The following is a 17,837-nucleotide window of genomic DNA, read 5'->3' on the forward strand; positions in this document are numbered from 1 at the left end:
AAAACCGCATTTGTCTGCAGTGGTGACCGAGATGACACAATTGCAACTATTATTTTCAAAAGCAGCTATTTCTGTCCCAGAGAAACAAAATCCAGAGAAAGAATAACCAAAAACTTAAAAGAATTAAAGGAAATTAAACCACACAATTAAAATGACTGAATGTCTTATTGCGAAAAATTGTATTTTGTGTTTTTGGACACAATAAAACGGCCACATGAAAGCCTCTGAAACCCTTTTTTCCTCAGATTGACTTTCCCTGAAAGTGCTTTAACATTTTGTGCTACGAGTTTCAACCTGAGCAATGGTTGTATAATTCATCTAGGCCTAAGTGACACAAACACAGTTCTGTTTGACACAGAACTAGCACCCAAACGTTACATTTTTACCGTAGCTCTTGAAGGCCTTCTGCGACTGTAGCATCCATCATAGAAATCTGTCCTGTGTGTTATTTTGAGGCATCATTTGGTTTCATTTACCTGAAAACCAACCCTGTGCCCGAACAACCCCGTTCAACCACCCAGTGAAAGTTCCCAGAAAGCACGGTGAGAGACTTGACTGTTTATTTGATTCGAGACACCAGGTGTCAGAGCCCTCAAAATTGGCCAGAAAGATTGAAAGAGAGAGAAGAAAGGGATTACCTTTATTGCCGATATATTAAAGTCCAAACTACTGTAAGTGCTTGTGCTTCAAAGCATTGATAGGATTCTTTTATACAGCATTTATATACAGCGTCTATACAAGAGACATTCATGACTCTCATGAAAGCAGGAGGTGTCCATGTCTGCCGTGTCCCTCACGATCCTTCCAGACTGAAACACAGACGACCAATAAACACGAAAATAGAGGAAAGAAACACATGTACAAGCTCGCATTTAACACGGCAGTCACCAGAGTAGAAAAAGCATGCGTAGCCTATAGGTTCGGGAATTGCATTCATCGTAAAGACAACATAGTTTATTCTACATCTCGAAGCGCTATGTTCACCTGGCTAGAGCTGATGGGATCTGAGGAAACTAATGAACACAAATGCCACCGAAGCATCTGAATTGAGACGAAGGGAATCTTGAACAGTTTTCTCCCACTTCAATTGATTATGAGAGAAAAGGCATGATTTTTTTTTTTTTTTTTTTACTTTTAACAGCACAATCTGAACTAGCGCTACACGGAAAGTAATAACTGAATACATTCTAGCATACAAGCTCTTGTTAATGGCACTGGCTGACATGTGTTAACCCCTTGCTGCCCGCTCTGCAGGCCAGCGAAGAACATAGAAGAACATGGCTTAGGTCCAGAAGATCCAAAGTGACCTAGACCATTTCATTATCTGGGTGATGTGCGCTATTGGATATTCTAAGTGGTCATGGCTTTACTTTCTTTATTTTTCAAAATCATACATTTTCTGTTCTCCTCTGCACTTCCAATGCAATACTGTACGTTCAATACAATACTGATATGCATTTGGTTATTTGAATATCTGTCCAGTAATCTGCATGTTGAAGATGGGATTGTAGTTTATTTGGAGATATGAGATTCAGACTAAATTATGTGCTTGAAAGGAATAGGTCAGACAGGAAGGGGCGGGATGAAAACAGTGACTAAGCTGTCTGATTGGACGCTCTATTTCTTTCTGTAGTTGCCCAGTTGAATGGCTGAGCGGTCAAAGACGCAGCGGAAGGTGATGGGCTGGACCTCCCAATAGGGCACTGGATTACTGAACAGGCTGATGCCTGAGTACATGGCCTTCTTTGTATTATAGCCGGGTGGGCAGAAGTCCTCTGTTCCCACAGCAGCAATCTTGTTGGCGTGAAGGTAGATCACCTGGAATTGATTGAATGAGAGTGTGACCAAGTGTGACTAAAAGATGTGTGGAATTGGTATGCCAACTTGTGTGAGCTCTCTCACCTGAATATATTTGTGTTCTGGCAGGCCGGACGGGACTGAAGTCAGCATGTTATTGTCCAGGTGAAGTTCCCTCAGGTGAGGCATGTTGGACAGAGAGCCGTTCTCCACCACGCTGATCTCATTGTGGCTCAGACCCAGTCTGAAAACACACACCGTGGTATAAGATTTAACAAAAACAATATAAAAATGTGAAGTAAAACAAAAACGTAAACAGAACTGTTTCTATTTTAATATGTTTTCAAATGCAATTTATTACTGATGATAAAGCTGAATTATCAGCAGTCATTACTCTAGTCTTCAGTGTCACATGATCAGAAATCATTTTAATATGCTGATTTGCAGCTCAGGAAACATTTCTTATTACATTTTTTTATTTTATTTTTTTAATTGCATTTGCGCAATTTTCAAAAGCAATTGGTATAAGAACTCTTAGTAGAGCACTTTTTTCCAAACATTTCAGCATATTTTCAATTGTGTTAGTACAATGCACACAATCACAAAATATCCTTTTCACTACACAAAATATGTGTTTCATCTATATAAATATTTCATTCACAGTAACTGCCTTTCATAAAGCTTTTACTATCAAACTTTTCATTCATTCAGTTTAATACACTTGTGTATTATTTAATCTAACTCATCTTAATGGTTTATCAGTGAATCATTTGGTTCATCTATAGATATAGATACAATAAATGTTTAGTTTCTATAGAATGTGATTGCAATTTAAGGATAACCAAATGCACCATATTATTTTTACACTAAAAGTGATTTCAGTGATAAAAGTGGTATCAGTGTTGAAAACAGTTGTGCTGCTTATTATTTTTTGTGAATACATTTCATTGATGAAATTGAAAAGAACGGGATTCAGTTGGATCAGAAATAGTTTGTGACAATATTTGAATCATTAATTTCACTTTCGATCAATTTAATGCATCCTTGCTGAATAAAAGTATTTTAAGACTGCCAATGTTGTTTATTTATAAACAAATAAAAACATAGTCATCCTTGAAATACTTAAACAAAACTGTGACAACGGACCACAAAACCAGTCATAAGGGTCAATTTTGTATGATTTATACATCAACTGTAAGCTGAACAAATAAGCTTTCTTTGATATATGGTTTGTTAGGATCGGACAATATTTGGCCGAGATATAACTATTGGAAAATCTGGAATCTGGGTGCAGAAAAAAAATATATAATTTTGAGAAAATTACCTTTAAAGCTGTCCAAATGAAGTCCTTAGTAATGCATATTACTAATCAAAAATTATGTTTTAATATATTTACAGGAGGAAATTAACAAAATATCTTAATGGAACATGATTTTTTACTTAATGTCCTGATGATTTTTGGCACATACAATGTATTGTTGGCTATTGCTACAAATATATATATATATATATATATATATATATATATATATATATATATATATATATATATATATATATATATATATATATATATATATATAATAAACCTACATTCTCAGTGCTGTTTCACTAAATAAAGAAACATTTCTACATATATTATACATTTCCCTCATCAAATAGAATCAGAATGATGAGCCCAACAGCAAAACAATCTTCCAGTGTTCTCATAAAGCAGTCTGTATTCGAGTCAATTCTCGGCTGTGATTCAGTCTCGGCATGTACGCTGGAAAATCTCTGTAATATGAATGTTCTAATTTCTCTGTGCGATCCAAAGCAAACTGATCCATGCTATGATGTCATGGTGTTTGAGTCTCACATGGTCGTTCTCATGCAAATTCAAAACAAACCTAATGAAATCTGAATTATTACTTCCTTTGTAACAAACTCTTTCCCCTCTGAGTCAGATTTTGCTGAGGTTTTCATCTATACAGAGACATATTTAGATGTTTCTGTTCAGACTCAAGTTTGGCATGAAAGAAAATCAACTTTTTGTTTGCATAACAAATTCCAAATATATTAACAAGAAAGATGCATTTACTTGGACAGGTTCTTGAGGCCCTTCAGACTGTCTGCAGTCACTTTAGTGATTTTGTTTCCATCCAAGTGAAGTTCAAAAAGAGAGCTGGGCAGGCCTGAACATTGTTGGAGACACATTAATGAAAAAACTGATATTGTATTGATACAATTCACTGAAGTGAAATGGGCCTCAGTAGGGATGATTCTGTACCTTTGGGAATGGAAGTGATGTTGGTGTCAGCAATTCGGATGTAAGAAACCCTCTTCAGATCAGCAAAGGCACCATTATCAACTCCAGAGCTACTCAGAGGGTTAGAGCCAAGCTCTGGAATGGGACAGAGTCAAAATATGCACTGGTTCATTTTGCAATATTGTTACACTGTTGATTTGATGGTGATTATTAATGTACACTTTTCTTTGAGTGCAGAATAAAAATAAAATAAAATAAAAAAATCATTGTGACTCAGGCTGAGCCTTACATTTGAAAACATGTATCATTACCAAATACTAAAGTGTTACCACAAAAACTAAAACAAAAGCTAAAAACAAAAAACACTTTTCATTTAACTGAAATAAAAAACAAGCAAATGTATACTTGGAAAACCTGAAACAATATAAACAAAACTTCAAAACTAACTAAAGTAAAACAACCAAATTTTTGTTTAACTCTTTGGTACAATATATAATAAACACATGATTAATTAAATTGATAAATGTTTATACCTTTGAGTGCAGGTTTAAATAAATAAATAAATATTTAATAATGCAGCTAACCGAAAGTGCGCCAACCCATAAATGCCACTTTCACATATCGTCTTCTAATAAGCACTGACAAAAATTCCTACCCATGACGATGACATTGGCCATGCCGGCAAAGGAGGACTTCTTTATCTTGTTAATCTGGTTCTCGTGAATGCGCAGCTCCTGCAGGCTTTTCGGTATGTTAGCGGGAACATCCTTCAGGAGATTCTTGGACAGGTACAGTCTCTCCAAATTGATCAGAGAAGAAAAGGCCTTGGCATGAATGATGGTGATCTTATTGTTGACCAGGATGAGTGTCTGAACAACAACAACAAAAAAGACATTCCTTTAGGAACTTTATGGCAGATGCAAGCTATTGGTATAATTCTTTAGTTATTAAATGCACAAAGTTTTAGTCAACCTAAAGTTGTTTTAGTGTTCACCTCTGACACTTGCTATAATCTATACTACACTCCAGTGCATACAAATCTTAATTTTTATGTTCTGATTGCATTTAGATCCAGGCGCCATGTGGATGTTGGGCTTGGAAAGCGAGAAACAGCAAAGGGGCCTCAACGGGAGGCTGCATATTTATTGAAGTTCAGGAGGCTGGACAATGGATCCGCTCCAAAAGTGAATCATTACACTTGTGCACCTGGGAATGACACATTTCTCACACTGAGAGCTGTTTTCTGGAGATGATGGATTGTTAACACGGAGGATTTCACATTCCGGATTATGAGTTTGCCTGAAGCTCTGTTTTGCAACGTTTTTCTGAAGATCTCAAGAGAATTTTTTGCAGTGTTTTTGAAAAAATTATAGCAGATATTTGCCTTCAAAGATCACTGTGGTAGCAACGCATAGTTCTAGCACCCAATTCCACATTTGGCAGACAAACAGCATTGGAGTGTTTTCTCTGGAGAGTTTTGCAGTGCTGCTCAAGCATTTGTTTTTGGGAAAAGAATGACTTTTCTTTTATGTGGAATGAGGTTCGCAAGTGGTTTTGATTTGGACTTTATGTTTTCTGTATTGAATTGACGCTTTCAGGGTCATAGCATAGCTGTCACTTCCAGTTATCAGCAGCAAGCAGCCAATTGATCCCAAAACTTATATATCAAAGAGAAATAGGATTTGTCTCATGAGGGTTAGTTGGATTTAAAGGGGGACTGAGAAATGTCATTGCTTCTATGATCCAATTTAGACAATTAAAGAAAAAGAGAGAGAGAGAGAGAGAGAGAGAGAGAGAGAGAGAGAGAGCACAAGGGACAGAGTGAGTAATTGAATATCTCACTTGGAGACTCTTCAGGCCTTTGAAGTCGTTTTCTTTGATCTCTGAGATCTTGTTGTTCTGCAAATCCAGGAGAGTGGTATCAAGTGAAATTTTTTCTGGAACGTTCTTCAAACCTGAGAGGCACAAAACCACAAGTAGTAAGAAAAATGACACAGAAGAAATGGGATATGAGCTGATCTGGGCTTTTATGGCTAGAATCTACTTTGAAATCAAATCAGCTGTAGACATATGGTTTCTGGTCCAACACCAACACACCACACCCAGATATGAACAAAACAAACAAACAAACAAACAAACAAACAAATCCTTGAAGAGTGTAAATTGTGGTACTAAATAGAGCAGCCACATTTCTAAAAAAAAAAAAAAATATATATATATATATATATATATTTCAATTGCAGAAAGATTGTGAACGCTGGAGTGGTCTTGGTTTTTGATGAGCTCCAGCCATCATTGTATAGACAAAACTTTTTCTAGAAACATTTCTATTAACTTTTATGAGCTACTATACTACATGCATAACTAAAACAATCTCTTAAAAAAAAAAGGCCAAGGCTAAACAGGTATATAAACAGTTTTTACTGTAAATATCTTATTATAAATAATATCATCGCTTAAGAATTAATTTCTCTTAATCTTTATTCATTTTAAGTACAACTATAAAGCACTTAAAACACTGAAAACAACATCAAAATGAACAGTGAATCAACTTCTTACAAAACCAAGAGGGTTTTATAAGAACTCCATAGACTGAAAAAAAGTCTGGATGTACAGTTGGACACCGGACCAATCTATATCCAAAATGCAACACAGTGAAGAGTTATGATGATGGTTAACGAAAGTTTTAGTGTTTGGAAACAGTTCTGAAAATTAATCATAGACCACTCTTATGCCAGATATCTCACAGTTTTTCTTGGAAGGATTCTAAAAGCTGTACGACGCTATCAATTGAAAAAGCTGACATAAGATTTCCACACAAAGGGGATTTGACTTTGCCAACATTGGATGACAGTGTGACACAGCTTTCATTTAATGTGCTACAGACCAGGTTACATGAATGGAACATACGGTAAAATCAAAAACGTATGGTAACACTTTATTTTAAGGACCAATTCTCACTATTAACTAGTTGCTTATTAGCATGTATGTTACAAGCATATTTATTAGTTCTTATGAAGCAATTATTTATGCTTTTTTTAGACCTCATACCTAAACTTAACAACTACATTAACTAATACAGCAAATTAGGAGTAGTTAATAGTTAGTTCCATTTGTATGAATGTCTTTGCATATAACAAAAATATACAGCCAAGTAGCACATTTTGAATAAAAACAGCACAAACACACTTTGTTTTTTCCATGCAAAACAGTGCACAAAGTTTGCTCAGAAAATGTCCATCCTTAACAAAGTAATTTTATATATTTTTAAGTGTCCAAAAGCGCCAATGTGTATCATAGTGCTTGCTTCAAACATAAGAAAAATGTAGGAACAATGAGGTAAACACACATGCACATACATACACATAAATATATCTGCTCTAGCAACTCTAAAAGCTTTTTAGGCAGAACCTTACAGAGACATTGTTTGGTTTGGTTTTGCGGTGAGTTTCCTCATCACTGCATGTGTGTAAACAGTTTAAGAATACGTCCCTGTCAATTATATAACCACAGGACAGAGAACACGGAGATCACAGTTGGACGTATCACTGCTGCTGAGATATCTCTCATATGTTCCTTTGGTTTGGCTGTTTAGTCTCATTTTCTAGTGGCTACATGTCTCGGACAAAATCACGACAATCAATTTAGGTCAAAATGTGTTTTGTTATGGAATATATTATCAGCATGTAACCCAAAAAGCATTGAGTAAATAAGTTAGAATTTTAACCCAAATGATGATCAGATAATCAGAATGTGCAGTCCATTGACAACCAAGTGGAACGAACATTGAACTATTCAAAATGAAATTGTCCTCTGTGGTTAGAAATACTATTTAGCCACTGAAATCAGCAACTGAATCAAAATCAAGAGCGGAGAAAAATACAAAACCATTATTAACAGGCTTCTTATACTGGTAAAAACATTGGACGCTGTTTAATTCATAAGATATTCATTACAGAAATCACACTACACTGTGGTCCATGACTCTCCAAAATGAATATTTTACTTGTAAATATTCTCACTTGTAACACTAAAAATGCTAACCTCATATCAACTGGTTCCTAAACGACGGAGTATCTCACACTTTACAGCCCATTGTTAGGAAGTAAAAACACAAGCTGGCCCTTAATCAAAATTCTTAGACAAACAAATTCATATTTGCCATTAGTTCTTCTTGGGTTGTGGTGTTATTTCCAGACGGTTTTCCCTCCAGCTGCAGAGCTGTATAAACTGGGTCGCATATTTCACTGAAAAGAGGTGAAGTTAGATGGAGAACAGGCCTGTCGGCACACCTATCCCCCCTCCCTCCATTCTTTCCCAGGTCTGTTTCATGCCAAAAGACCTGCGGTGCAGATGAGCACTGGAGGCCTCAAATATTCGCTCTTCTCTTATTTGTCCTTGTTCTAAGTCCCATTTTCGTTCGCTCGTTCCCTGTCCACTTTAACTGGGGATGAGTGTTAACATTGCGAAAGAATTACTGTTTTGTCATGTCAACAGTATTTCTTTCCAAACAGACATTCTGCCTATCAAACAGACCTCTAAGTAATTTCCTGTTTATAAAAAGACTAGGCTAACTGAGAAAACATGTTACAACAACTTTACATTACAGGATAAAGCATGCTAGGATATGCTTTATTAACCGTTGTTCACTCTATGTTCTGTAAATTTATAATGCTGTAAATATTACATAATCATTTCCAATTTTAATATGACCCTCTGACTTAATCAAAAACCTGTAGTCAATTATAATTAAAGAATTAATCTATTTGTAAATTCCATATAATGTTTCTGTTTAGTTTCCAAATACAATATTGTACTGCATTGTTGTTGCTAATATAAACATAATGGTCACACTTTATTTTAATGTCCAATTCTTGCCATTAACAAACTATTAACTACAACTTTTTGCCTCAATAAACTCCTAATTTGCTGCTTATTAATAGTTAGTAAGGTAGTTGTCAAGTTATTGGGTATTGGGTAGGATTAAGGGATCTAAAATCTGGTCATGAAAAATATGTGCTTTATAAGTATATATAAAAAGCCAAAATGTTAATAATAGGCATGCTAATAAGCAACTAGTTAATGTTGAGAATTGGTCCCTTTGCTAAAGTGTTACCAACAGAACCACATTCACAGATTTGATGCTAAACATGTTTTGAAACGATAAAAAGTGACCTTATGTAAGAGAAAGTAAACTTGTTGAAACATCAGGGATAATGGCAGAGCAATTAAGAAGGACTATGTTTTGTTTCTTATGCTCTTTTCTGTGTAGATCACAATGACCCAGCAGACAGGGCAGTTTTACAGGAAAAGAAGCTGTAATCTTTTGGAAGTAACCTTATAAAAGAACAGACTTCACTTTTTCACTTATTAACAAACACACGCCTGGGGATTCAATTAGGAAAATGAGACAGCCGTCTGGAGGTTAGTGCCTAGTCGTCTACGGAAGCAAGGGCATTTAACAGCATATGAAAGCATTTAAAGTGGTTTTGAAACAGTGACATTAGTAATTCAATGATGACTCAACAATGGGCAGATCAAACAAAGAGAGAGGTTTTGTTCATGGCCGATTGGCCTTGGACAGTTTTATGTCACGAAATAATTGACATCAGGTGTAAACAATGGAAATGAAAAGGAAAACTATGAAACATATTTACCAGCATGAAAAAAACAGATAACGACAAACTTTGATGTTGGCTTGACAAAGCCTTTTCTGAAAGTTTTACATTTATTTTACGAACTCAATGTCTGAAGGTTTTGTAGTTTTGGAGTTCTGGGTGGCGTACTGCAGCCACGGAAGCCAGCAAACCAACCGGGTCAGAGATTGCAGACTTTACCTGACTTAAAAAGCATCGGCACCCATATAAAACCTTCTATAGATATGTTTCCATCACCCTTTTTTTATGCAGATTTTGAAATATCAGACAGCTAACAAAATGTTGTCAGTTTGTGGTTTTTCTTTGGAAATTTGACTGGCAAATGTCATCAAGGTTGTTATTGTTATTGATCAATGCTCACACCCAGCAGAAACACTAGCCGCGTTTCCACTGACAAAAACTGACAAAAAACCTTGGGCCAAAGCGGGCCAGCTAGGGAAAGAGGAGTGGTTATGAACAAAGGCGGACTCTCTCCGTGTCTGGAGAGTGTCAGCGCCACGGATCATTTCATAAAGCTAACCGTTATAACACCAGCATTAAAGACTTTTTAAAATAAGTTGAGCTCAAAACTCACTTTCAGTCAGCAGCCAGTGTTTGAAATTACTTGATCCGACGTGGATTATAATCACTATACAAGGCAGAAATATTTATAAGTGATGCAAAAGACTGTGCACGCTAAACATTAACGTTGAAGAAATCAGACGTCAGCTTCTTATTCTCTATCACAATCGTGTATTTATTTAGTAACATTTTTTATCTGTCATGAGTCTCGTCTTGAGAGTTTAGCTCCGCGTGGCCTATGTCATCAAAATATAATAATGTTTTTTGTTTGGGAGTGTGACAAAGTGGGGTGGGGCCGAGAGCCGTGGGAACGGAGTGAGGCCGGTGGAGTGATTTGGAAATGAGCGACACCTGCGCCACTCATCGATCTCCTCCATTGGACTCGAGACTGGTGAGTGCTGCAGGTGTCACTCATTTCCAAATCACTCCACCGGCCTCGCTCCGTTCCCAAGGCTCTCGGCCCCACCCCACTCGTCACAGGGAGCTTTTATAAAAATATAGAAATGATAATTCATTCTAAATGTGATGTATATAGGCTATTGTGACTTCAAATAAACAAACTCGACTGAATAACAGACTATATTCATAACATTTTCAATCCTGATGAATTAATTAATTATGATGCATCACCTTATTATAGTAAAATATAGATGCTTTTGGATTTATATATTTAACAAAGCATGCAAAAAAACGCCAGCTTTTATCATGTTTGCTTTGTGATCGCGCTAGTTCCAGTGACTTATTTCTTATTCGTTTTCTGATAACTTCTCTTTGTTGGTGAAATGATGGGGTTGCATGACGTGGCATGTAAAGGGTGGGGTTTTAGTGAAGCGCAGGGGAGTTCTGGCCCAGCGGTGGAAACGCAGTGCTATTCTGGCCTCGGTGCTACAGGTCCGAGACTATTTATGGCCCAACAGTTGAAACACAGCTACTGACAGTGATTCTTTAAAAAAAGTGTTAAATAGGCCTATAGAGCTTTCATCAAGCAGTCTAGTCTAGTGTCATGAAGTCGTTACCTAGATCAGAACACTGGGACACTCGCAGATGGCACTGGCACCGGAACGGGCAGATATGTTCATCAGGTACCTCGGGTAGCATTGGAGGAGGCGTCTGAACAGGTGGTTTACGAACTGGAGGCATGGGAGAGCCTGAGCCCGGCTCGTCCTCCATCATGAAGTCCATGAAGCCAGACTGACGGAAGGGCAGAGCCCAGCAAACGGACACCAAAAGCAGGGAGAGACAGGCCGATTTCATGTTGCTAATGGAGGCCTGGAGGGAAAAATGGAGAAGAGAAAGGGTTAAAGTTGAGAGGTGATATGCTGGGTGGCATCTCAGGACCTGTGATGGTGAAAGGTTAAAAGTCAAACGACAGATGTAGAGTGCATGAATGTGACGGAGCAATGTGGGGGATAACTAGGCAGAGGTCAAGGGTCAAATTTAGGCGTATATTAGATTTTAGGCGTCTCTGGTTACTTTTGCTGCAGCTTTCCTTGATCTTAGCTAAATGCATTTTACTATATTTAATAAAACAAGAATAAAATAAACTTAATGAGGAACAATACAGTACCTCAGTGGCTGCAATAAATTATTTAAAATGAGCTTTAAAACATAATTCCTAAAAGTGCTTCAGACATTTTCAAAAGATACAATAGATTGCAAACAATCATTAGAAATAAAAACTAAACAATAATAATATTAAATTCTACAAAATTCCTGAAATTAATCTGGAATATCCATGAAGCCCCCTAGAGGTCCCTGGACCCCAATTTGAAAACCCCTGCCATATAGCATTAAAATTATGAACTTGGACACTACATCTGTGAGAATTGATAGTTGATGTTGGGTTTAAACTCCAAAACCAAACTCATTCATGTCCTCATTCAGAAAAAAAAACGTCTTCTCTCAAATAGTGTGCACAAAGCTGTCCATGAGGCCATACATAAACATATCTCTGAAGAGCAGCTGGATGTCTCCGGACGACAAAGAAATTGTTAAGTAGGCACTCCCAGAGCTCAGTTCAACTTTTCATCTCAGGCCCATGTAATCAACATACAGCATAATTACAGTAGTTCAAATCCTCCGGGCAGCCACGTCACTTGGACAGCGAATAACCACTGTGCCTCTGTTGTTGAAAACCCAGAGCTTGACCTTGACAAACTTCAGCAAAAGAGCTTTTCTTAATTTCTCAAGCAAAAGAAAACAAAAATATAAATACATTCAATCTTAATGCAGATCTATATTGCATCAACTTTGTGATATATTCCATTGAGGGACCGTAAAAAGTCTTCGCAATTTCCTACAAGAACAGAAAGTATAGATACAACAGTTTCTCTCAAAAGACTAAGAAGTTTTAGAAGAAAACAGAAAAATAGCAAGTGACCTTCAACATCCAATTTCTCGTCACTGTTGATTTGCATCACAGGAGAGCATGTTGAAACAATTTTCTGAGGTTCCTTTGGCTCAACCAGTATCCATGTTTCAAGAAAAACAATGAGAAATTGTAGTTTTATTCAACGGCTTTCAAAACAACAACTTGCCGACCTCAATTTAGACATGGTGTTTAATTTAATACTACGTTTTCAGGCCTAGATACAACATGCATCAAATAAGACACCTTTAATTACCTTTGACCCAGTGGGCAATGAGACACTCTGAGCAAACACACTGCAGTATCACTTTGCCCTTTAACATTTAAGTATTTGGTAGATTTACAGTGCATTCAAGTTAGTTTTATGCTTGTGCGTTCCTGGGAATTGAACCCATGACCTTGCGCTCTATGGGTTGAGCCGCACAAACCGTTTTTTTCTATATGTATTCCCAGCAGGACTGAAGCCACAGTAGGAGTTTAGAGCCTCAGGAGCTGGTCAGCAGTACGAAAAGCCCTCTAAGCATTACAGGCTGTCACCATGAGCGATTCTGTTTGCAGGGGGATCATGGGAAGCTGTTGCTGCATTTGAGTTGCGTCCTGTCAACAAACCACAGGCTGCTATGAGAGCCAGGCAAACAGACAAGACAGATTGATGGTGTCATGGCTTTGTTGCGAAAAAACAGGCAGGGTACAAAATATACATTTACCAATCACAAAACAGGAGTAAAAATTGGCTTTTGAATAAATAAATTGATAACTTTATAAGGAATTGCAGCATAATACTTGTAGATTTTAACTAATACCACTCAAATGAATCACAATGTGTGAACATGCAATATATTTTATTGGGAGGTATTGGTTCATGGTCAAGTTTGGTTGTAGCACAAGTACATTTTTTATGTGTTTGCATAGACACTGAGTTATAAATTATTAACATTTTATTATACTGACAGCCTCGAAACATTTTGCGAATTAACAACTTCAGAGACGTACAAATATTTATGAATTCTGTTAGATTCACTGAATATTGAATTTATGCAATCAATAGTTTGATTCATTTAATTCAGTCAATATGATACTTGATATGATACTTACAATACTTAAACATGTTCAGTGTCATCTGCATCATTATATAACTGTATTCTCTGTTTATTCTCTGTCATTTCTAATAATCTCTTTTATTTCAAATGATATATATATATATATGTTTTACAAAATTACACACACACACACACATACATACATACATATATATATGTATATATATATATATATATATATTTTTTTTTTAATTATGTATATATTTTTATATGTACATTATGTTTTATACATGGTTAAAAATATCATATCAAAGGGAAAGCAGTTGGAAACCAACTCAACAGGAGGGATGATGTGTTCCTCTCAGCAGGAACTAATTGACCAGTGTCATATGTCACAATGTGACAACGATTATAGAACTGAGTTAAAATACATTTTTCACAGACAGTTCTGTGCATAACTACTAGCTTGTGCCAGGTTGTTACAGGCCTTCTTCTTCAATTTCTCTCCGTCTGCAGGTTGGGCACCAATCTGATCCAACTAAAGTGTTTCACAGAACCCAAAATCAGCACTAGCCTGTTTCTGGTCTCATAAATGTGGGCTTGTAATGATTAAGAGGAGACAGGAAAATTTTCACTTTTCCTCTCTTTCTCCAAAAATGTCTACCTTTCTTTTCACTCTCCCTTCTTGTCTTTCAGGATCTTGAGGTCTGGGTTGTGTCACAGCAGGTCTGATTTGTCTCTGCAGTGAAAAAGGGAGGGTTGACATTTCAAGTTTTCTCTCTCTCAATCAACCAAATCTTGTCTTGTTGCAAATGTCCTTAAAACAAGATGAATTGAAAAAATACACTGGGACCTATAAAACATCTTATAAAAATCAATAATATAGGCAGTGTAGACTATCACAACACCTAACATAAATCTTTTATATACCCTACACACAATAATTTTAAATTTTAAAGACTGCTCCACCACAGGTGGCTTATGTTACAGAAGTGTAACATTAGTTTGTTCTGTAATTATGGTTTTGTACTACATTATTCAGACTACATTAACTGAGAAAGGTTGAAATATTCAAAGCACTATAAGTGATTTATAGGATAATGTGACAGAAGATGAGGTCATGTGAGCAAGCTTGCTGTTTATTTTACTTTTTAAGTAGTAGTAGAAAATGTACATTGATAAACATTAAAATTATCTGCCGCAGTTAATTGTATGCAATGTATGAATATCTAAACAGTCAAAAATCAAGATATGTATTTACTTATATAGTTATATTTATTTACTTAAAAAGTAACAAGTCTTGCTTTCTGGTAAAAACAATTTTTTTTATCAAAATTTAGTTTTTTATTAAACCAAGAAAAGTTTACTGGCATTTGGTATTAAACATTCATTAAAATAATGTAAATACTGAAAATACAATGCAACTCTACTCATCTTACTTTATACTCTGTTCACACACACACACACACACACACACACACACACACACACACACACACACACACACACACACACACACACACACACACACACACACACATTCATTGCTCCTTTCAGCAATGACTCACAGAAAGGTATTTACAGGCTACAGGACATTTAAAACGTGTGCTCCCTTCATTTTAAAACATACACATAGACCAGTCTTATCATTGCACCCCGAAACCTGCCTTTAATTTATAAAATCATTATTTCACTGAACACTGAATTCCCCAAACACTGAGAGAATGTTTCAGAAATATAATTATTTGCTCATTCCAATGTGTCATGTGTCAAAAAAAAGATATAATGCCCAATGAGGACTTAATATTGAGCTTAACAAACCGCACTCCTGGACTACACGAGCACACAAGGGCTTCAATCACTCTGCCTTGTGCGGTCAGGCTGGTTCCAGACCACTAAACCAAACTCCAGAGCCACTGCCAGAGCACAATTAGACTTTCTCACAGAAACTCATCAAACATGGTTGTCTTTAAAAGGACCTACCCGAAAGCCACAAAAAGTTCTTCAGATGTTGAATAAGCAATTGATTGCTGAAGGCCGGCTGATTATTTTGGCCATAAAAAGAATGAATAAAGGTTTGAGCCCATGATCATTACTATAATGTATCTAAGACAATCCCAGTTGCTCACATTTACATTCAAGCACTCTTACACTCATCCTCTCACTTCCTTTTTCCAAGGCAACTGCCCATCTGTCCTAAGCAACTGCTTTGACTTTGGTCCAAAGCTCAAGTTTCTTTTCCTCAAAGGGTTAAATGGCAAAATAAAGAGAGGAAAAAGCAGGCAGTGACCAGCATGGCTACCATTTAATGACTCTCTCTTTCTAGCATCAAATAGTTGGAGCCAAATGGAGGCCTTCAGCTTCCGAAAAATACTTATTGCATGGCCCGAGGACAGTGTCTTTGAAGAGAGGAAGAGAGGGACGAGGTTTCCTGTCATGGTACAAACTGTGTATGTGAGTTCTGTTTGCAATTATTGAACGCTGTAAACAACACAAATAAGGACAAAAACCCAACCACAGATCGAACCTCAACTCCAACCCCAACAAAAGAGAAATACATGACCCAATTAACCCAACTAAAATGCCCGTTGAATGTGTCTTAACCCTCGGCTGCCTCCCCCACCCCTCCACTGAATGTTTTGAGTTAGCTGGGAATTTTGCGGTGGGATTACCAGGAAGTGCCTTGTCAGACTTGCCTGCGATTGGAAGGAAGCTATATCATTAAATGATTAATGAGACACCAGTCCCACTCTCTCCATCTCTCTCTCTCTTCCTTCAGGGTGCTGTCATTCTTCAGCTGATATGTCTCAAAGTACTTTGGCTTCCACGCCATGGATACATAGTTTAGGATGCGACTTGGAGCGAGTGGGGTCAAGCAGATGCAAAGTGTGCCCAGAGGACGAAATGTCTCTCCAGACAGGTCTATCCGAGAAGAGAAATCCTCTAGTGTTTTCAGGCCTTACATGAACTCTTTCTAAATGCCAAGTGGTGCACACAAAAGGAAGAAAAAATGGGATTGAAAAGAATGAGCTGAGAGAATAAGGGCACTCGAAAAGTTAATGGCTTTTTCACAACAGTGAGTTTGTGTAGAGGGGTTTCAAAGAGCAAGGATACTTGTCACAATTTGGAAAAGTTTGGAAAAGGTCTTGTTCTCTCCAAATGAACAACAATGAAAATCAACTCTGCGACTTCTTTTTTTCTTTTCTGGCTCGAAATACAGAGGATGGTTTTCTCACAGAATGCAACCTTAATCCACATGAAAATCTATTAAACACAGAAGGCTTTAAAATAAATGCATATGTATCATCAACACACTCATGTATTCTCTCTTTTGCATTCAAGTTAATCTTTCAATTCAAGCTAATTCACTGAAAACTTCCAATGCAAATTCCTCATTTCTGCTCCAAGCCTTAATGAACTGCAAAAACCACCAAACCACAGATTCCCGAAGGGTTATAGCCACATTTCATTAGTGAAAACCATCCGCCTCTTTTTGAGATGGTCAATCTGTTATCTCAATCGAAATCCCTGCTCTTCATCACTCAGAAGAGGAAAGCAAAGGTTGAGTTGATCTTACCTGCACGTACAGGAGCTTGTAGAGCTGCAGACGAAGATCCGCAAATCCAGAGAGGGGCTGGAGCCGATGTGCAGCGCGGCAGGCCGAGGGATAATCGCTGTGTGGACGCCTGCAGCCAAGATCAGGCAGGTGTGCTCTGTCACGGGGGAGGGGATGGAGAGAAGGACAGAGAGGGAGAGAGAGAGGACGAGTGGAGGGAGGGAGGGAGAGAAGGAGGGAGGGAGGGAAGAAAAGGAGAGAGGGAGGGGTTGATTTCTTGGTCCTTTTCAAATGAGACAATTGGAGAAGAACTTCCCCCGGTCTGGAGCGGTCCAAATGCAGTTGGAACAAGAAAAACGAGGGGGGAAAAAGTTGGGAGACGAGAGGCTGCGACTATACAGGCATTGGCAAGTTCCCATACAGTGTCATCTGGTAAAGATAGGGAATTCTGGATAGGACAAAAGCGGCTCGGCTCCCTCCCTTTTGTAATCTTTCGGCGGACTTCATGCTGCTTTTTTTGCGTGGTGGAAACATTCCCCTCCTTTCCACCCACGATACTTTTGTTTCTTTTGAAACAAGAAACTTATTCAGTGACCCGTAACCTCAACCG

General features: G+C 37.4%; 1 protein-coding gene across 2 annotated transcripts; it reads right to left on the reverse strand.

The window, feature by feature from the left end:
- Positions 1–617: 617 nt before the first annotated feature.
- LOC132105765 (decorin-like) lies at positions 618–17,552 on the reverse strand. Of its 2 annotated transcripts, none has more exons than XM_059511144.1 (8): positions 17,259–17,552; positions 11,280–11,532; positions 5,888–6,000; positions 4,701–4,914; positions 4,067–4,180; positions 3,878–3,971; positions 1,903–2,041; positions 618–1,818 (listed from the first exon to the last, which is right to left on the reverse strand). In XM_059511144.1, the coding sequence occupies exons 2-8, from the start codon at positions 11,515–11,517 to the stop codon at positions 1,618–1,620; spliced, it is 1,113 nt and encodes a 370-aa protein (XP_059367127.1). In that variant the 5' UTR covers positions 11,518–11,532; positions 17,259–17,552; the 3' UTR covers positions 618–1,617. The 2 variants fall into 2 exon arrangements, with proteins under 2 accessions (XP_059367127.1, XP_059367126.1); XM_059511143.1 differs by having other exon boundaries at positions 17,249–17,545.
- Between the last annotated feature and the right edge of the window lie 285 nt (positions 17,553–17,837).

Source organism: Carassius carassius, chromosome 26, assembly GCF_963082965.1.
Source record: "Carassius carassius chromosome 26, fCarCar2.1, whole genome shotgun sequence".
Lineage (NCBI taxonomy): Eukaryota > Metazoa > Chordata > Actinopteri > Cypriniformes > Cyprinidae > Carassius > Carassius carassius.

Coding starts and splice junctions, on each gene's coding strand:
- LOC132105765 (XM_059511144.1), bottom strand. CDS start 11,517: ATGAAATCGGCCTGTCTCTCCCTGCTTTTGGTGTCCGTTTGCTGGGCT. Junction 4,915..5,887: donor AAGGCCTGAAGAGTCTCCAA/GTGAGATATTCA, acceptor GTTGTTGTTCAG/ACACTCATCCTGGTCAACAA. Junction 4,181..4,700: donor GGCCAATGTCATCGTCATGG/GTAGGAATTTTT, acceptor GTCCCATTCCAG/AGCTTGGCTCTAACCCTCTG.